Source organism: Leguminivora glycinivorella, chromosome 26, assembly GCF_023078275.1.
Source record: "Leguminivora glycinivorella isolate SPB_JAAS2020 chromosome 26, LegGlyc_1.1, whole genome shotgun sequence".
In the NCBI taxonomy this organism is placed as follows: Eukaryota; Metazoa; Arthropoda; class Insecta; order Lepidoptera; family Tortricidae; genus Leguminivora; species Leguminivora glycinivorella.
The window spans coordinates 4,410,722-4,431,914 of NC_062996.1; the positions used below are offsets into that span (position 1 = coordinate 4,410,722).

General features: G+C 38.2%; 3 protein-coding genes across 3 annotated transcripts; 2 read left to right on the forward strand and 1 right to left on the reverse strand.

The window, feature by feature from the left end:
- The first annotated feature begins 1,234 nt into the window (after positions 1 to 1,234).
- Positions 1,235 to 4,480, forward strand: LOC125239640. The gene is made up of 3 exons (XM_048147284.1): positions 1,235 to 1,366; positions 2,547 to 2,620; positions 4,227 to 4,480. The coding sequence occupies exons 1-3, from the start codon at positions 1,279 to 1,281 to the stop codon at positions 4,410 to 4,412; spliced, it is 348 nt and encodes a 115-aa protein (XP_048003241.1). The 5' UTR covers positions 1,235 to 1,278; the 3' UTR covers positions 4,413 to 4,480.
- Positions 4,481 to 7,700: 3,220 nt separating this feature from the next.
- Positions 7,701 to 13,562, forward strand: LOC125239951 (GTP cyclohydrolase 1-like). Its single transcript, XM_048147736.1, has 5 exons — positions 7,701 to 7,920; positions 8,362 to 8,463; positions 11,170 to 11,338; positions 11,587 to 11,703; positions 13,015 to 13,562. Exons 1-5 carry the CDS (start codon positions 7,770 to 7,772, stop codon positions 13,142 to 13,144), a joined length of 669 nt encoding a protein of 222 aa, XP_048003693.1. The 5' UTR covers positions 7,701 to 7,769; the 3' UTR covers positions 13,145 to 13,562.
- A 1,883-nt stretch (positions 13,563 to 15,445) lies between these two features.
- Positions 15,446 to 21,000, reverse strand: LOC125240033 (Fanconi anemia group D2 protein). Its single transcript, XM_048147857.1, is given in 3 exon segments — positions 15,446 to 18,638; positions 18,641 to 18,931; positions 20,348 to 21,000. Coding segments are annotated over 3 exon segments (3,987 nt in total). The 5' UTR covers positions 20,913 to 21,000; the 3' UTR covers positions 15,446 to 15,507.
- Positions 21,001 to 21,193: the final 193 nt, after the last annotated feature.

Consider the following 21,193-nt stretch of genomic DNA (forward strand, 5'->3'; position numbering starts at 1 on the left):
TTCTTAATTGTGATAGGGTAAAGGCACCAGTAGTGTCTAATCTCATCTCCAATGGACCGATTTGAATGATTAATGTTTTTATAGTTAAAGAATTTAATTAAGTTTAATTTTCGAAAAGAATAAACTTATTGGTTGTTTTAGAAATATTTCGTTATGAAAATGAAATATTTATTTTTCAAGTAGGCATATTACAATGCACACATGAACGTCAAATAAAGCTATGCCGGCTCTAAGGCTGTGCGCACACGGAGGCGACAGTTGCACGGCGACATTTTTTGTCTCTGTCTTGGACGCATGTAGTAACGACTGAGACAAAAAATGTCGCCGTGCAACTGTCGCCTCCGTGTGCGCCCAGGATAACCCTTACGCCTCAGCCTCGAGAAGATTTCAGTCTCTCCTCAGTTGGGAGGGGGGTATCCACTATGGGACCGGCGGGCAACTTATTTTCAAAACATTACATCTTATAATAATTAACATGCATTAAATAACAAGATACAATTTAACCTATTCATCACCAAAAGTATTCATCAAAGAATATGAACAGACTAGGTACTCTATGGAAATTAATTTCAATAAATTATATCATTGCTTAATAATACTATTTATTTTTTACTTTTTCCTTCAATAAACATTTTTTTTCCACAACCAAAAAATTATAATAAATAGTTTTGATATGTACAGTTTGAGCTCTTTCTAACGATACCCGACTTGACCTAGTTACTTGAAATTTACAGTTTGCCCCCCTTTCATTTTGGCCCTTTTCTGTATTAATAAATAAATAAATTAATAAATTAATAATATTAGTTTTATTATAACACTGTATTTTTAGATAAAATGTAAACAAAATCTGTATGTTATTTAATAAAAATTATAACATCTTTTTAATAAATAAATTAATAATATAAATAAATTAAGTATTAGTAATATTAATAAATTAAAAAAAAATACTTTCAATTTGTAGAGGTTATCGATGTTCTATAAAATATTTTATTTTAAGAACAGTCAAGTTCCCTATTCTTGAAATCAATTGAAAATATTGAAATATTTTACAATTACCTTTTAATCAATCTATGATTTTATATAATTTTACAGCCCGAAATGTACAAAAAAGGCTGACCACTAGCGCACGGCTGGGAACTGGTGCTTTTACCCTATGACTGAACGAATTAAGTTAATCGGTTATCTTTAGCCATTGTTTCATGTCCTATAAAGACGGCTGTGGTTACAGAGAGTTACTATTAGATTTTGGCTGCTCGTTATCAGTCTAAATTAGTTCTCATGTCGCTCATACACTCACTGCTCGTGGGCATAGCACTAGTTGCTGTCGTCCGCGGCAATATGAGCAGTTGCATCATGAAGGATCTCGGTGAGTATGTGCGTTTTCACGTTAATCCGACATCGGATGTTGGACCGATATCATAATCATAATATCGTTTTCCCCTCACTAGCTCGGAAACACGTGTTTTGTCCTTCAATACCAGCGGGTAAAAACGAATTTTATCCACTAGTGGATAAAGTAATTTGACCTTGAATATAGTAATTTTTACTGCTTTTAAATTGATAAAAATGAGTGAATCTAGTGATGACGATGTTTTACCACCTGTGGAACTACTGAAAGCAGTGATAAACGCGTTTTTTTGCGTTTTACTTTCCTCGCTATAGTGAGGAGAAAAGATTATTGCACCATGGTTTAAAAGTTGTTACAAAGCATACAAAGTTTTTCATGGACCCTAGTAGGGAGTTGCAAACATTTTCTTAAACTAGGTAAGTTTGTCAAAACTTACACACTATAAGATAACTTACATACTATAATAAGCAAGCAATCCTATAATAAAATATAACTATAATGAAAAGCTAACAGGTACAAACTAGGTAGGTACTTAAAATTATCATGAAGAAATTCTGTCACTGTATCCCGTACATTACAGGCGCCACCTTGGATTTTTTCCATTGAAATCCTTCCGATATAGGATCGGATAATGTGAAAACGGACTAAACATCTGCAGACTGACTACAACGTCGTAGAAAGGACTGTAAAGCCTGGCGTCCACTAGGCTCGCAGAGTCGAGCCTCTTTAATTCGCTTTGTGCGTTTCTTTCTCATTGTGAGACTGCGTCCATGAATCGAGCCGCGTCGAATCGCATTCAAAATGTATGAGAATGAGAACTCGATTCCGCTTTAGTGAACGCCAGGCTTTAGGAATTGATAACCATCATTTCCTGACCATTTCCAGAAATAAAAGGCCTCTTCCTCACTTATTAAATTGTAATATTGTTTTTTAATTCAGGAAATTAGGAAGGTCTGGCGGTTCTGCATGGGCTCTTCCTCTATATCTGTAAAGTGAGTGATAGACGTACGAGCAAGTACGCGTACTTATGGCTGAGACGACCTTTTTAGATTGTGGGTCACCGTAAGTAGGTACGCGTACCCGGCGTACCTACTTTAAAACCGCCGCCCACAGTCGTCGACGATTCAACCGGTTTGAAATCTTTAAGTACGCGTACTTGCTCGCACGTCTATCACCCAAAGGATCTTCTTATTTGCAGGGCACCATGGTCCCTTCTTAATTGACTATGCTGACAGGCTTCCCAGCGGGACAACCACGAACGTGAAAATACCAGTAAGGCTAAGTTTTGTGTTATCCACTGTTTTACGACTGACCATGACCCCAAATTTTAGATAAATACAAATCACTTAATATGAGTAGCCAAGTTAGTTTAGCGTGATAAAATTATGATAATTTATTACGATAATTATACGATATACATAAACATATTATAGGTCTACCTAGTAACATAGGTCTAGTAGTAGTACAACGAAAATATATAACAGTTATTTGTTATACAAGAGGGCAAAGTTGTATTTTAACGCCGAGTGTGTAATTGAAAAACGAGCAAGCGAAAGGATTCTATGATTGAACCACGAGCGAAGCGAGTGGTTCGATATTAGAATCCTGAACTTGCAAGTTTTTAAAAAAAAAGTAAAAAGTATTTATTAAGCAAACACAAAATAAACATATTGGTACATCTGGCGGACCCCAAACTAGGCTGAGCCTGTATCTTGGGACCCTGGAGTGCGAACAAAATTAGAATTATTAGATTATTACTTAGGTTTATGAAGACTGGAAGAGCCAAGGTAACATTATTTACTACTTGCTACTTATAGTATTATTTTTATTTACAATATATACAAGAGTGCGTGCGAATGCGTGTGTGTGTGTGTGCGTGTGTGCGTGCGTGCGCGTGTATGTGTGTGTGTGTGTGTGTGTGTGTGTGTTTAACACACGAGAAGTAAAATACATTTGCACCCGAGTGTAAGGCCCCCCACAGACGGGAGACAAAACTGTTTTGTCTCCGTCGCTCGGTCTATGGGCTAGTACGAAGGTGTACAAATACGAAAGTCGCCGAGCAACTTTGTCGCCCGTGTGCGCGGAGCCTACACAAAACTTTTCCCCTCACTATAGCGAGGAAACTACAACGCAAAAAATGCGTTTATCACTACTTCCAGTGGTTCCACAGGTGGTAAATCATCTTTATTACTAGATTCACTAACTTTTATCAATTTTAAAGTAGTTAATCTGACTTTATCAAAGTCAAAGTTACTTTACCCACTAATGGATAAAGTTAGTGGATAGTTGGTATTAAAGGACAAAACACGTGTTTCCGAGCTAGTGAGGTGAAAACATATTTAGGTCGAGTCTTTGATTAAAGTTTAATCAAAGGGTCGAGTACTTCGTTACTGGGTAGCCGGGTCCACACTGTCCGCCTCGCGAGAAAAACGGCCGTGCTCATGCGCGCACGTTTGCTTAACTATTTTAAACAGCTGACCGAGGGCCGCCATCTTGCTCGAATCAAATCAAATTAGGTATTAGCAAAGAGGATCAAGTATTAAAGAACGTTACTGTCAAAGTTAAATGTGTAATCACCACACAGTGCATACGCCGTGGCTTGCATGGGCGACTGTGGCGCGATGGTCGCGCGACGGCGATGCGACGCATACGAAATCAAACCTTATCGATATGGAAGTATGAAACGCGACGGCGACGGTCGCGCGACCGTCGCCCACGCAAGACACGGCGTAAGTGTGGACCCGGCTATTCCCGCACGCATGTGCAGAAAAGTATCGACACTTTCTATTAATAGAATTAATAATAATAACCCTTATATAATACCCTTATAATTTTTGGCAAGAAATACCCCACGTAGTATATGTTGTATGAATTTCAGACGAACATCTGCTCGCCACCAATGAAGACTGTCGGTGTGATAATTAATGTGTGCAACAATAACTTTAACAACACGCACTCAGCCATGATCGACGGACCGTCGGAGGACACTTTCTCTCCTGTGGACATCACCTGTCGGGACCCGACCGGCTGCTCGCTTTTCGTTAATATATTTTGCGGGAAATAATAATATAGAATGTTTAACGAAAAAGAAGACGAACATGTAATCACCGATAATTATAAAAGTGCACGTAACACGACATTTATTTACCTTATAATAGTTATTTGTTATACATGGGTGCAAACTTGTATTTTAACGCCGAGTGTGGAATTAACACACGAAAAGTAAAATACATTTGCACCCGAGTGTAACACAAAACTTTTCCCCTCACTATAGCGAGTAAAGTAAAACATGGTAAAACGCAAAAAAAACGCGTTTAAGGCCGGCAACAGACAGTCTTAAATTTCATGATCTGAATTTGGATTTTGTATACAACCTAGCTGACATCTGTCAATTTGAACTGACAGATCTGTCAGTGTCAGATTGCATACAAAATCCAAATTCAGATTATGAAATTTAAGACTGTCTGTTGCCGGCCTATCACTGCTTTCAGTAGTTCCACAGGTGGTAAAACATCGTCATCACTAGATTCACTAATTTTTATTAATTTTAAAGCAGTAAAAATTACTTTATTCAAGGTCAAATTACTTTATCCACTAGTGGATAAAGTATTTTGATGAATTTGGAGTGGTTTTTACCCGCTGGTATTGAAGGACAAAACACGTGTTTCCGAGCTAGTGAGGGGAAATAGTTATTTGTTATACAAGGGTGCAAAGTTGTATTTAGAGAGAATAGGTAGAATCCTGAACTTGGAGAGTTTTTCAACACACGAGAAGTAAAAAATACATTTGCACCCATGTGTAACACAAAACTTTTCCCCACACTATAGCGAGGAAATCACAACGCAAAAAACGCGTTTATGGCCGGCGTCAGACAGTTTTCATAATCTTAAAAAATCAATAATCTTGTAAAATCAGATCGACTGCCTTGCCACACACATTCTTGAAATTCAGATTATTCGCAATCTGTCAGATCAATCTGAAAAAAAAAAAAAATCTTAAAAAATAAGACTGTGTGTGGACAGTTGCGAAATCGTGCACTCGATCTGATTTCATAAGATTATGAAAATTAAGACTGTCTGTTGCCGGCCTCACTGCTTCCAGTAATTCCACGACAGGTGGTAAATCATCTTCATCACTAAATACATCGACTTTTATCAATTTTAAAGCAGAAAATTTTACAATATTCAAGGTTAAATTACTTTATCCACTAGTGGATAAAATGCGTTTTTACCCGCTGGTATTAAAGGACAAAACGCGTGTTTCCGAGCTAGTGAGGGGAAATATTCTGTATTATACTAGACGAACTCCATTGCATCGGGGCTAGTAGTATATCATTCGATATCACCATATGAAATTGTTCACGGCCGCTTCAAATCATATATTATTCAAATATAATATGACCTATTAAAATAATTTCACAGTTTCAACTTATCTGGTGTTTTGACTCGGTAAATTTACAAAAGAATTAAAGTTAATCGGTTATCTTTAGCCATTGTTTCATATCCTATAAAGACCGCTGTGGTTACAGAGAGCTTTCCTAGTAGGTTTTGGCTGTTGGTTGTCAAAGTCTAGTCTCAAAAGTTACCTTTCCGTTACCATGTCGCTCATACACTCACTGCTCGTGGGCATAGCACTAGTTGCTGTCGTTCGCGGTGATATGAGCAGTTGCATTAAGGATCTCGGTGAGTAAGCTGGGTCTACAGTGTCTACACTACACCGGCCGCGCTGCCTCGGTCCGCTGTTCAAAATAGTTTTGCACGATTGCATATTTTATTGACGTGAATCGTGAATTATTTACTTTGTTTTTAATCCTTATTCAAAAGAAAACGCGAAAACCACGCATTACGTGCCACCACGGAAGTAAATATGTGCAGAACTATTTTGAACAACTGACCGAGGGTCGATACTGTAGCTCATTCTACAACCGGAGCGTCCGCGGGAAGAAACTCCTTTGAAACCGTTGAAATGTCCCAAGATTTCCATACATTTTTCAAACCTTCCATTCCATTACCGCCATACAAAATTGATTAAAAAATGGTAACGGAATGGGAAAAAACTTTCGGACACTTTTTTCTCCTATTAGGATTGAAAGAGCTCGCAATTCTGAGTGGAAACCACATAAAAATGTCTAAATCCAAAAAAAGTGGTGTATGGGCTGCTAGTGCTCCGCTAGACCAATTATATTATGTTGGTCTCACTCACTATTGCCGAAACACTTTATTGTCACTGAGGCGCACAGCACACGAAGGCGACAGTTGCACGGCGACATTTTTTGTCTCTGTCTTGGACGCATAAAGTGACGACAGAGACAAAAAATTTCGCCGTGCAACTGTCGCCCCCGTGTGCGCACAGCCTAAAATACCTTAAGCAAGAAGTATATAACAAAAAATAAAACCGCCTTCAAAAATAAGCGCGTTACAAAACACGGAGAAACTAAAAAGCCAAAAATAATAAACCTTTCAATTCAAATTTATTATCGTATTGCAATAAGCTAAACATCCAAATTATAAACAAATCAATTATTTTTGTAGTCGGTACCAGACCTGTTCGTCGCCTTGCTATTGCCTGTTTGCCCCACCCAACCATACACAGGCTGGTACCGACTCCAAAAATAATTGATTTGTTTATAATTTGGATGTTTAGCTTATTGCAATACGATAATAAATTTGAATTGAAAGGTTTATTATTTTTGGCTTTTTAGTTTCTCCGTGTTTTGTAACGCGCTTATTTTTGAAGGCGGTTTTATTTTTTGTTAAAAAGTTTATTTATTTGTTGATTTTTAGTGGTTCCTAGTGATATTATATGTATCAGTCCGAATACATGTACAGTAGTGAAAGAATTATCCTTTAACTCCTAACCATTGAGGAGTTGACCTTCCATCATCAGCTCAGCCACATAAAATTATTACCATCAGACGTAAATACTGGTGTACCTTTGAAAAATAGACTAAAAACATTACATGTGCCTATAACATTTGAAGAGTTCCCTCGATTTCTCCAGGATCCCATCATCAGACCCTGACTTGGTGCCAATGGGACCATCTCGGGGTTATACCGGTTCGATCAAAAAAAAAATTTTGAAAATCGGTCCACGATTCTCGGAGATATCGAATAACATACATACAAAAAAAAAAAAAAAAACATTCAGTCGAATTGAGAACCTCCTCCTTTTTTGAAGTCGGTTAAAAACACGCGTGATGGGCGCTAATTATGCACGTGAACGGCGAACGACTGATTCTCGCATAGGTACGGGATTTTGTCACTAAAACTAAAATACCGATTGAAAACGGTAACTTGCTTATTATTTTCAGTGACAATTTTCTGAATTCGAACGCATGAGATTCAAAAATCGGCACGCTGGTTCACGTGAATAATTAGCGCCCGTATACAATTGGGGTGGGTGGACAACTTTGAAAAAAAAAATGGCCGATTTAGGTTCCCTGTTTTTTACCATTAATCTTTATATTCGAGGCCATGAGAACTGCACGTCCCACCACCTGGGGAACCCCAGCCTCCCCAGCCGAGAGGGTCTGCTGCCGGACATGGCCGGATCTTACAGAGTGCTGCTCACAGGTATCTACGTTATTAACCTATTGCCTCTCGCGTAGCAATGCACCGAAGAGAAGTTTCCAAAATTGAGAATGTTCTCATGAAAAGTTCTTCGCACATTTATTTTATTAAATTTGGGTTAATTTCTGTGGCATTTGATGAGTTGCCAGTATGTAACTCAAGCATCAAATTAAGCATCGTCAACTGTTGAGAATATAGCGAAATAAAATCATAATAAAGAGAATGTTCTCAACGGCAACTTTCATGAGAACTTTCTCATGTAAATTTCCACTAATTTATGGAAATTTTGAGAATGTTCTGCAACTGCAACATTGCTACTCTCACGTCAAATAAAATTGTGGCCTACACGCCACCTCATAGAGTATAATGAATAGTATGGTTTCAAGTATGGTATAGAGTTATCAGTCAAGATTTTCGACTCAATCAAATAGAAAATTGTTTCAGGTTTAGGAGAAGACCCAGACAGGCAGGGCCTGCTGAAGACTCCCGAGAGGGCCGCCAAAGCCATGCTCTTCTTCACTAAGGGCTACGACCAGACCCTTGAAGGTAAGGCTAGGTACTTTATATATTTATCTTATACTTTTAAACGATCAATTCTTGTATAATATTTATTTATATATGTCGCAGGGAAATGGCCAAAACAGAGATTTGATCAAATCTCTAAGGGATATGATCAAATCACGCAGGATGTCAAAATGGCGAATCCATTTTATCATTTCTCTAGAAAATTTCAGTTATTTGACCAAATCCCTGACTCTGTTTAGTGAAATCACAAAATCGGCCAATAGACACGCCACATTTTGTCATTTCACTAGATTTGTTTAGGGATTTGATAAAATCCCTAAACCATGACAGTAATTTGACGAAACGAACTCAAAAAGTCAACTAGTTTTAACATTTCGCTAAACAAATTTAGTGAAATGATAAAGATTCATTTGGTATATGGTGATATCATTAAATCTCTGAACTGGTTTTGTGAATTGACGAAGGCAAGAATCTAATATATCCAATCTAATTTATTAGATTCTTGCCTTTGTCACTTGATTTGATTAAATCCCTAACTAGAACTAACTTAGTGAAATGGTAAAATAAAATGTCAAAATAGGTATTAAAAGTCAGTGGGCGAATTCTTTACAGCACTATTTTACGCCGCTATCTCATGAAGACATTTTAAGCAATTGAATCATCGATCTAAACTAAGTTTAAATCGATGAATTGAATCCGTTTTAAGAGTTTCGATAAATAAGAAACAAAAATAGAAAAAGTGAAGAAACAATGCTAAAACTGTTTCATTTTAAATTATTTTCTTATTTATTAAAATATTTTGTCTTTTCACTGAACTTGTTTAGCGAAATGATAAAACTAGTTGACCTAGCTTACAAGCTAGTTTCGTCAACTCACTCTCGTGGTTCAGGGATTTTATCAAATTCCTAAACAAATCCAGTGAAATGACAAAACGTGGCGTGCCTGTTGGCCGATTTTGTGATTTCACTAAACAGAGTCAGGGATTTGGTCAAAGGACTGAAATTTTCTAGAGAAATGATAAAATGGATTCGCCATTTTGACATCCTGCGTGATTTGATCATATCCCTTAGAGATTTGATCAAATCTCTGTTTTGGCCATTTCCCTGCGACATATATACCGATGATTTCGGAAACCGCTCTAACGATTTCGCTGAAATTTGTTATGTGGGGGTTTTCGGGGGGTGAAAAATCGATCTAGCGTAGCTTTAGATCCCGGAAAACGCGAATTTTCGAGTTTTCGTGAGTTTTTCTTTCGCGTTAGTAAACGTACAATATGATCGTTAATTTTGCCATGCGCGTCCGCTCCGCTTAGCTCAGTCGCACGAGGTCGGTCTAATGTTTGCAGATAGATCGCAGGTGTCAGGGTTTCGAATCCCGGCCAGTAATTAAGATTTTGTTTTTTATTTTTGTATGTGAAATGAAATGAAATGAAACCTAACCCACTTTTTGGTAGCAGTTCTTCTGTGTGGGGGTCGCAGTTCTAACCTAACCTAACCCACTTTTTGGTAGCAGTTCGTCTGTGTGGGGGTCGCAGTTCTAACCTTTTTTTTTGACGCAGGGGAATGCATTTACGCATCTCACCCCCGGGCTGAGGAGGCCCATTGGGGTCGCAGTTCTAACCTAACCTAACCCACTTTTTGGTAGCAGTTCGTATGTATGCGGGTCGCAGTTCCAACCTAACCTAACCACTTTGTGGTAGCAGTTCGTTTGTATGCTGGTCGCAGTTCTAACCTAACCTAACCCACTATTTAGTAGCAGTTCGTCTGTTTGTGGATCGCTTCGCTGTCTCATGAGACTGGTCAACAGCGCTGTGCATGAGGACACCGCACCTCATGCACAGCACAGGGGGGTTTCGTGAGGGGCTACTAAATTTGGTGTTATTATATTCGGTAATATACCTATATGCATATTTTTCGGTAATCCATTATTTATTTAGGTTACAAAAGTGCATTAATTTGGGGCTCAAAATCTGGTGCTCATTTACTATTTTTGGTGCTACTTTACAATTTTATGTAAACGGTTTACTAAAACTGGTGGCAGTTGTATAATTTTAAGTAACATTATTTTGGTGCTCAACTACTTTTTTTGGTTGCAATGGTTGGGGTACCAAAACTTTGCTGTGTGCTCATTTAAATAGTTGCCTTCTTTTAATAGGTACCGTTTTTAGGGTTCCGTAGTGAACTAGGAACCCTTATAGTTTCGCCATGTCTGTCTGTCCGTCCGTCCGTCCGTCCGCGGATAATCTCAGTAACCGTTAGCACTATAAAGCTGAAATTTGGTACCAATATGTATATGAATCACGCCGACAAAGTGCAAAAATAAAAAATGGAAAAAAATGTTTTATTAGGGTACCCCCCCTACATGTAAAGTGGGGGCTGAATTTTTTTTTCATTCCAACCCTAACGTGTGATATATTGTTGGATAGGTATTTAAAAATTAATAAGTGTTTGCTAAGATCGTTTTTTGATAATTTTTATATTTTCGGAAATAATCGCTCCTAAAGGAAAAAAAAGTGCGTCCCCCCCCTTTAACTTTTGAACCATATGTTTAAAAAATATGAAAAAAATCACAAAAGTAGAACTTTATAAAGACTTTCTAGGAAAATTGTTTTGAACTTGATAGGTTCGTTGTTTTTGAGAAAAATACGGAAAACTACGGAACCCTACACTGAGCGTGGCCCGACACGCTCTTGGCCGGTTTTTGCTAAACCATCACAATTATTCACAGAGGTCCTAAATGGTGCGGTTTTTGACGAAGACACAGACGAGATGGTGGTAGTAAAGGACATTGAGATGTTCTCTATGTGTGAGCACCATCTGGTACCGTTTTACGGCAAGGTCTCCATTGGGTACCTGCCGCAACAAGGGAAGATCCTTGGACTCAGCAAGTTGGCCAGGTATGTCATCATAGTGCAATCAAGATAATTATTATTTACTAGCTTTTGCCCGCGGCGGTTGCGTTAGAAAGAGACAAAAAGTAGCCTATATCACTCTCCATCCCTTCAACTATCTCCACTTAAAAAATCACGTCAATTCGTCGCTTTGTTTTGCCGTGAAAGACGGACAAACAAACAAGACACACACACTTTCCCATTTATACTATTAGTATGGATATCATGAACAACGTCCCCTTATTCATTTCCAGGATAGTTGAGATGTACTCTCGCCGCCTGCAGGTCCAAGAGAGACTGACCAAACAGATCGCCATTGCCGTCACCCAGGCTGTAAGACCGGCGGGCGTTGCCGTGGTTGTCGAAGGAGTGTAAGTATCTTATAGAATTATAAATTTAAATAGATATCATACACGAAAGAAAAAACGACAGGGCCCACTGGTGGCCGAGCCGGGAATCGAACCCGGGTCTTCAGCTTACGCGGCTGTCGTTTTTTCTTTCGTGTATGATATCTATTTAAATTTATAATTTATATATAGTAGTGTGACTACTTGAAAAAAGAACAAATCGAAAAATATTCAATAAAAATAATTTGATTTATTCCCTAGTTGTATCTTATAGAAGTCAGTCCAAGTGTAAAGTCACATCTCGGACACTGGCGATCAAATATATGAAAGAGGCGCGTTCCTAGCACACAGTCTAAGCTCGTGTAGGTGAACGCGTACCATGCTTGTATGAGTGAGATATGACAGGTTCAATGTTAGCGTTTTTGATAGGCGGTAAAACTGTGAGGCAACCGAGAGGGAGTGGGCAGCGCTTTCAGCGGGGAGCGAGAGTGACCATTCTGTACGATAGTACTCTTTATTATACTGTGGTAAAGTTTCTGTTCAGGCCCCGTAGCCGAATGGCATTTCTCCGACGCCAAACGAAAGCGATACGCCGCTGGCTCTGTCGCGCCTATACGCAAGCGCGATAGAGATAGATATCTACTAGCGCTTCGTTTCGTGAGCGATTGTGCCATTCGGCTAGCCACCCTGTAACTGACTGCGTGAATAAGTGAATGAATGGAATGAGTCAGTCGCGTTGAGATAAAATGTTACGCGCTGAGTGAGCGGCATTCCACGCAAAGTAACAATGACTGAGTGTTAGGCGCTGGTCCTAGTAAGCTATGAGCTATCGGCTATAAAAACGAACAAAAGATAATCACTCCCGTGCAAACAAAAGAGACACGGCGATGTTTCTAGCCTCCTCGCCCAGCGGTGAGCTATTAAAATCGCCGTGTCTCTTTTATTTGCACGGGACTGCTTATCTTTTGTTCGTTTATATAGCCGATAGCTCATAGTTTACTAGCTTGCGGTGGGACCAGTGCCTTACGCGCTGTCAGTTGGAAGTCGCATTAGGGTGCGCGCTCTCTATTTGTATGAAAAGTTGCGTCGCTTCGTGTGCGCACTTTCATACTAGGCCATGGTCGCGACAAAAAAGTCGCTGCCAAAAGTCGCCCGTGCGCGCGCCCTCTTAGAGGGTGCACGAAGCGACGCAACTTTTCATACAAATAAGTAAGTCGCCTAACAACTTTGTTGCCCGTGGGCGCGCACCCTTAGAAGTTTCACTTCAAAAAAAGTGTTTTGCGTGGGAGCACTGTCTATCCTTTTATAAAATGAATCTCCATGTTTCTCCCACAGTCACATGTGTATGATGATGCGTGGAGTCCAGAAGATAAACAGCAAGACTGTCACCTCCACCATGCTTGGCGTCTTCCGTGACGACCCTAAGATCCGGGAGGAGTTCCTCAATATCGTGCACTCCAAGTGAGACCGTCTACACCGTTCGTTCGAGCCTTAAAGTCTAAAGCCGCCATTCACGGTACGATATATCTGTACGATCCGTCGCAACAGGTCAATCGAAGCGACCGATCGACAGTTTATGTCAACATCGTAAACGATTTACTCGATCGCATACGATATCGCACATCGCAACAAAATCCCGTGCGATCGAAAAGTGTGTGGCCCCTTGTCTACTGATTTTATTATTCCGTCTCGTGCGAGTAACGGGGGCGGGCTAGCCTCTGAAATAATATGGATGAAAAATGCTAAGTACTTTAATCAGCTAAATAAAGCTATTTTCAGTACAGATGGTCGTTTTTTACGCACTAGTTCGAGAAGTGGTTCATTATATAACAGGTCGAAACTTCGGAGGCTCATCTGTACTGAAAAACGTCGTACGACACACGTGCAAGAAGGAAATTCGTAACTCGTGTCGATTTAAAACACTCCCTTCGGTCGTGTTTTAATTTATCGCCACTCGTTTCGAACTTCCTTTTTTACGCACTTGTATCGTATAAAAAAAAATTTAAACGTTAAGCAAATCTTTATAAAATAGTAAATTTTTATAAAGATTTGCTAAACGACTAAATTTTTTTTATAAAATCAAGCTTTAGAATTATACATATCGTCATTTCATTACTTTTAAAAAATCTTGTATCTTCTTCTGTCAATTAAAAGAATATTGTAGTAAGTATGTATGGAATGCATAGAGACTTACTGCGTTTTAACTTTTTTAGTGTACTGTCAGTACTGACGATATAATGCACGAAATCACTAGGCTTTGATCCGTACAAAAACTTCATTTTTAACGGTTTTCTTACAATGTATAATAAATAAATACCTACAGTACACAAAACAGTAATTTGGTGCATTATTTTGTTTTTATTTTTTATTAAAAAGCGTTGTTACTTCTGTTTTAAATTAATTTCAATCCGGATGCACAACTGGTATTATTTTTGAAATACATTTTGTTGATTTGTATTCCGTTTCATATTCCTTTGGTTACTTTTGTATTTTTTCTCTAATTAATGTTACCTTTCCAGTATTTAGGTAATTTTGTAACGAGATTTTATAACGGCCTTAGTTTTAGGTATATTAGTTCGCTTCGCTTGTGAGAATCGTTATAAATATATTTTTGTAATTGAAATTTACTTCTTAGGTAACCTTATACAAAATGAGCAAAAATTTACATGACAATAAAATAGGATTGTATGAGAAATATGGTAAAATATGTATATTGCCCAATTACCCCTTTTCTCATTGATTAATTGAAGTTTAGCCATTTTTATAATAATTTATTTATATTTATGTTGTTGTAAAATTGGAAATAATTTTAGTTTAAACAAAAATCTCAAGTGAGTCATGGCTGATACTTGACATTTTTGAGAAATAATAGTTATTTGTTTTACAAGGGCGGCAAAGTTGTTGTTTAACCGCATGTGCCATGATACCCGAGCAAGCGAAAGTCCCAATATTGAGGGGTAGCGAGTGGTTCAAAAAGTGGAATCTAGAGCGTTGCGAGGGCTCCGACGCACGTAGGTTAAATAAACTTTGCTACAGAGTGAAACACAAAATTTGTCACCACACCAACACGAACCAAATACTGACTATAAAACATCAAACTAAATCAAATCCTGCAATCTATTCAATGTTTATGATTTAAAATAATTATTTGTAGGTAAATTCTACGAGCCAACTCAAAGCATTAAGTTAATATTTGTATGAAATTACTTTGCACACTTGTGGATAAAATGCAATTATGCTATCCGTTTTCGAATAGTAAATAAAAATAGTAAAATTGATCTTTACCAGTTGATGTGGTGAATACATATTTTTGATGTATAATTTAATTATAAATTTTATATTTGTGCCAATGATGACGTTGCCTTAAAATTAAGAATGTAATAATTTTTGATGTTTTAAATTATACAAATAATGTAAATTAATTGTATTCTCATTTACAGACGATAAAGGTTTTATTTTAAGTTGAATCTGTGCTTTTATTAAAAATCCCTTTCTCAAATGAACTTACAGGTTTTCTATCTGATCATCTATTGGAAGATGTTTGTGAATAGTTATAAAATAATTTAATAAAGGGTAAGGGGGGGGGCTCGGTATTTTATAGCCCGATAGCATAAGTAGTTCTCGAGATATTTAGGAATGTGACAGACGGACAGAGCGGCACCATAAGGGTTCCTTTTGTACCTTTTTGGTACGGAACCCTAAAATGCTGTTGGGTAAGCCATGGTTCCAAGAGACGAAAAACACAACAAAACTCAACATATTAGATCGATAACGTAACATTTATTTGAAGAACTTAACAAATTAACAAAGCTTTAAAAACTAAATTCGTTATATGATGTCACTGACACTATTGACATCACCATCATCGCTGTCACCACTCTCGTCGTCCGGCAGTTGTTCATCGCAGTCATCCACAGACTCCTCCCCCTGGCTCGCTTGCGTGGCGATCACTTCACCGTGTATATCCTTATTCTTCAGATTCCCCATCCAAAACGCCTCCGAACAATTATTCGCCGCAAGCACAGCCTTCACTTTATACACCAAAGTTTCCAACATCTGCCGCATATAAGGTACTTTACTCATCAACGCCATGTCCTTTTTCATCCGCGCGTGACAGCACAGCGACTGCAGAAATCTAGTCGATTGCTGCAAAATCTTTAGCACCTCCAACACTTCCTGTGTTCTCGTTTTGAAATTCAACTCCAACATTGGAACGGCTTGGGAAATGAAGAGTTTCAAAATCGGTAAGGATTTCTTGAAGAACGCGAGCAAGTTGTTTCTGTTCTCCAGAGTTTTGGCCACGTCCGACATATACTTTAGGACGGTGGCAACTTCCTTCCACAGATCCAAGTGCTCAGCGTTTGTGAGTCCTTGGCTCAGACGCATTTTCGCGGCCTCGTGCACCGCCGTCCCTAAATTCCTATACAGGATAGGAAAGTTGCTCTTGTTTATGCACTTGAACGTATCTAGGGTGTCATTCCTACCTTTGAGATTCTGAATTTCTGTATTCAATTGGAGAGCTAGATTTTTCAAGGAAATAACTTCGTTATTTGTGAAATAAATTTGGAACAACTTATCGACACTTTGATTGAAAACTAAACCCTTTTCTGGTACGCCGTCGAAGGTTTTCCATTGTTGAGAAAGGAAATTTTTTGCCATGTCTCTCAGTATCTTTATTAGAATACTACTGCTGGAGTACTCTTGGAAGGTTTTCATCAAATCTATCAAAGATACTGCAGTGGATAATTGTAAACAGTATTTCTCGTGTTTTTGAAGATATTTAGATACACCTAGAAGCAGTTCTTTTAGAGATACTGCATCAGGATTGTCCTTTGACAAAGTTCTCAAAGAGACCTTAAATAAGGCGACATGGTGACTCCGAAATCCGATCCATTTGAAATATGTAGTTAAGAAAATGTAAATGTATTCCAAGCATGTCAGATATTCCTCAAGGTCTGGTGGGTACATGAAGCCACTATCGTTTTGGGAATTTTCAGCAGAGTTTCTCTGTATATACGCCGTTACCGTTTCCAAATGAGACATCACTTTTGGCAGAACTTCGTTCACTGCCTTCGCGCACTCTTCTGCCTTTTTTGCATCGTAAGTAACGCAGTCTTCTGGTTTAGAAAGGAAGGTGATTCTCTTTACTTTTGAGATGAGAATCTTTTCCAAAATAGCGTTTAGACACATTAGTAAGAATTTTAAAGATTTCATATTAAGATTCTCCATTCCGTCGGCTAAGTCGTTGTTCAGTAGATTGATCAGGTCTACGCTTAGTTCGCGGAGTGGTAACATATGGATAGTTTCCAGTTTGTTCTTTATCGGCGCATTTGGTGTCGGTTGTGTTTTAGCTGTCTCTGGTAATACAGTATCGTTATGGGCGGGTTTCTTTGGAGGCTTTTGCTTGGGCGCTGCTTTGACTACCGCTCTGTCAGCCGGATTCCCTGTATACCCACTAACATTAAAAGTACACACGGGAGGTTTGTAAGTGATATTCGCTTTGATTAAAACATTTGATATTAGCGTCTCCATTTCTTGGACTTGGTGAACTCTGCTAAGAATTTTCGGAGTTAAATTCATATCATTTTGAATCGCGAAAGCGTTCAATAATTCCCTGAACCAATTTGTGCAATGGATCAAGCAATCGAGGATTCCACTGACGGCGGTGTTGTCCAGTTCTTCCAGTTCGTCGATGTCAAACTCTGGCATGACAACAGGGCATCCCAGCAAAGCGTCAATGGTGGATAGATCCCCCTCATGCTGGCGGGAATGAAGCGTCGCCACCAACCGGAAGAGAGGAGACAGTATAGCTACATTGACGTCTTTCTCTTCCAAGGCTAGTCCAGCAATATTAATAGCTATAACTTCGTCCATCTCTCCTTCAGTATTGAGACAATATTGCATCGTCAGCTTCAAGTTATTAATGCGAGTTTTGCTAATGTTATCAACAATGAAATTCTGCTGCAGGTCATTTGTGGCGGCATCTGTGAGCCAAGCCAGAAAATTCTTGTTCATATTTGTAGCTGACGATACAACAGCAGACATTTCGTCGTAAAACAAAGCTGTCATATCAGGGTGGTTAGACGCACTTCTGCTGATAAATTCTATGATTTCTGCTGCTTCTCTAAGATCTCCTGTGGAGAGAAGTGCAGTAGATCCGTAACTGACATCATCAGGTAACTCTATCGTGGGTTCATCGTCGTCCTTAGCTATAAGATATTTGATGGCATGTATACCGGATATGATGCCATGGATTTTAATTTTAAGTCTCGATGTACCGAGTTGTTTTCTTATGATCATGTGCATGTCGTCTCTTATTACTGAGTTGTCGTAGCTGTATGCAAGTCCACATACGATATTGACAACGGCTTTAAACTCGTTTAGCGTCATTTTGTCGGTGTAGTCTAGAAGGTTCAGCATTTGTAGACTCTGAGGCTTTAAGAGACCCATGTCTTTGGTTGCCACATTGTTTAATATTGTTAAAGTGTTCATGAGACACTCCTTGTTGTATAGGCCGACATGCAGCAACTCTGCGACTATAGTCTGTCTGTCAGGGGCAATGGAGAACATCAGAACGTAAATATGTGACGCTAAAGATATCACTAAAGGCTCTGAATGAATTCGCATTAAAGAGTTGGTGAGTCTGATTAATGTATCGAACTTATCTTTCAAAATTGGCTCGAAATTTTCAAACACATCATTGATCAAGGGCTCCTTAAGGATATTAAGTTTCACTTGTTTTTTTATCAATGTTTCAACAATCTTTTCTTTGTCTTCTGCTGTTGAATAAAGAATTAAGAGTATGATGAAGTCTATAGGTTTATGGTCAGTGTCAATTTTACAGTTTGAAACAACTTTTAGCCAAGCATTGGCAATGGCTTTGGATCCTACCATGGAGTTTCTTATAGCTGTGGCAGTTAGTACCTGGCTTGTTGCTATTTCTTGGGGTGACGCCAAGATGTGGGCCAGCCTAGGGCATCTCTTAGACCTTGGACAATTTCCATACATGAGCCTTCATTGGCTCTTCCGTTGAGAAGGAATCTGACAAAATTCGGATAGTACATACACTTGGGGATGTTTTTGACTATAGCCAGAGTCTTTTGCTGCAGCTGACTGTATTGTTCATCGGAGAGGCTGAGGTATGAGAAGCAGTCCAATATGGCAGGAACTAGATCCAGGTCCTCACGGAGAATCCTGCTTAGCTCAGTTACTACATTATCAACTTCCTGATCGCCTATGATGTCGGGGATTGCTGAAACAATTGTAAAATATTTGTTTTGAAAATAATTATTACAAGTATATTGCATTATTTCATAAATATAAAAATAAAAATCATATAAGCAACTAAACATCAATACTAATATTATAAATGGGAAAGTGTGTGTGTGTATGTTTGTTTGTCTGTCTTTCGTGGCAAAACGGAGCGACGAATTGACGTGATTTTTTAAGTGAAGATATTTGAAGGGATGGAGAGTGACATAGGCTACTGTTTGTCTCTTTCTAACGCGAGCGAAGCCGCGAGCACAATCTATTTTCATATAAATGTCATATATAAAAATAAGATAAATGAAGTGTAAATCCTTAGATTTATAATATACCTTTATACAGTTAGGTATAAAATAAGATTTTTTGTCAAAAACTTAATTTTTAATGCATTTTTTTGCTGCCTGTACTTTTCTTTCAACTGGTAACTAATACTCATAAGAACTGAAACACTAATATTTATTTATTTATAATCGATTTATGACATAATTCCCATGACTATTCACTTTGTTTCCATTTAGAAAATATATCTTTTGACCCTTTAACCATTTTGACATTTGTTCTAGTCATTCGATTTTGAACTGTAATTCTCATTGTAGAGATAGATCTAGAGATGCGTTTTAGTAGTATTTTGCCACTACTGATTAAAGACTTAAACACCTATAATAACATTATTAAATTTAATTTGTCTTACCTCAAAAAGTCAATAAAAATATACACCATGTTTTTATTGTTTTCCGTTAAATTCGACACGCAGTTAGGTTCATCATCAGGAACCACCTTGTAGATCTCTTTTCATTAAATAAAAAAAATCCTTTCCAACCATACTAATATTATAAATGGGAAAGTGTGTGTGTCTGTTTGTTTGTCAGTCTTTCACGGCAAAACTGAGCGACAAATTCACATGATTTTTTAAGTGGAGATAGTTGAAGGGATGGAGAGTGACATAGGCTACTTTTGTCTCTTTCTAACGCGAGCGAAGCCGCGGGCAAAAGCTAGTATATAAATGAATTAAATAGTTCGAGAGGACCTTAGTCATAACATTAAAGTCAAAGTGTCAAGTGTCTGATGGCACATGTCAAAACAAATAACATAAGGAAATGGTAAGGGATGACACACACATTTAGTAATAAAATTTCTTTTTTTAATAATTTGATAACCGTAAGAATTAGGAAGCTGGTTTCTTAGAGAAATTAATTTTATTTGAGCTAAAGAACCTTCCCTTAAAGTTGACAGAATTCAATAAAAACATGGTGTATAAATACATGAAAAGATGATAGATGGAATTATAAGTTTGTTACTCAGGTAGACTAGTGGTTGAACAGAAAAGTGGCACTTGAATTGCTCCTAACATGAAAGAAAAGTCCCCTTTCCGAATAAGTGACGTGAAAATACAATAACTTACCTGTAATGATCTCCAACTTCACCGGCTTCTCCGATGCAATTTCCAGTAAATTTATCAAGTATGTCGAGATTTTCTGCAAATCCACAACCTGATCTAAACCCGAGAAACACTTCAGAATCTTCTGGATCCACGGCCCGCAAGTATTTGATGCGGCCAAATCTATTGCCTTGTTAAATATATAGTCTGTCAGCTTTTTCTGCAAGGCAGGAATACTTAGTAATATTTTAACCACACTCTGGCTGACTCTGGGACTACCTTCACAGATATCATCAGATATCCTAATGATGTTAGGGAATACGTAATGTTGTAAGACATCATGGTCTTTGCACTCATTTTCAAAGTCTGTAAGCAACTCGGACACATTCCGCGGATAGTTTATATGGTTCTTGACGGATTTCTCTAAATTCCTCACTATTTTCACTGTATCTTCGGACGCTTCGCACTTTTCTGGAGGATGTTTTAATATCAAACCGCTATCTTTGAAGCATTTGTGCAAATAGGATTCAGAAACGCAGAGCTTCTTTCGCTGACTGCTCAGACCATTACCAGAGCGTTTTAAACTCATATTTTATGTGATGACTTAAAATCGATACAAGTCAACGAAGTTTATAGAAACTAACAGGTTACAACTTGTTTCTCACAAAATAAAAACAAGCCCGCCATTTATTTCGTTTACCGTTGTCAGTGTCACTGTCAAAAGTCAAGTCTTGAGTGACGCTATTTCAGATACTAGTTTATCTGCTGAAGGCTAGAAAATTTGAATTTCGCGTCGTTTCTTTAGTGACAAGATTGGACTAAAACGTAGTGATTCAATGCTTTTTGGACTGGATAAGACTTGCATGACCG

Excerpts from the sequence above, each read along its gene's own strand:
- LOC125239951 (XM_048147736.1), top strand. The coding sequence starts at position 7,770 with ATGGCCGATTTAGGTTCCCTGTTTTTTACCATTAATCTTTATATTCGA. Across the intron at positions 7,921-8,361 it reads TTACAGAGTGCTGCTCACAG|GTTTAGGAGAAGACCCAGAC; the intron begins GTATCTACGTTA and ends AAATTGTTTCAG. Across the intron at positions 11,339-11,586 it reads GGACTCAGCAAGTTGGCCAG|GATAGTTGAGATGTACTCTC; the intron begins GTATGTCATCAT and ends ATTCATTTCCAG.
- LOC125239640 (XM_048147284.1), top strand. The coding sequence starts at position 1,279 with ATGTCGCTCATACACTCACTGCTCGTGGGCATAGCACTAGTTGCTGTC. Across the intron at positions 1,367-2,546 it reads TTGCATCATGAAGGATCTCG|GGCACCATGGTCCCTTCTTA; the intron begins GTGAGTATGTGC and ends TCTTATTTGCAG. Across the intron at positions 2,621-4,226 it reads CCACGAACGTGAAAATACCA|ACGAACATCTGCTCGCCACC; the intron begins GTAAGGCTAAGT and ends TATGAATTTCAG.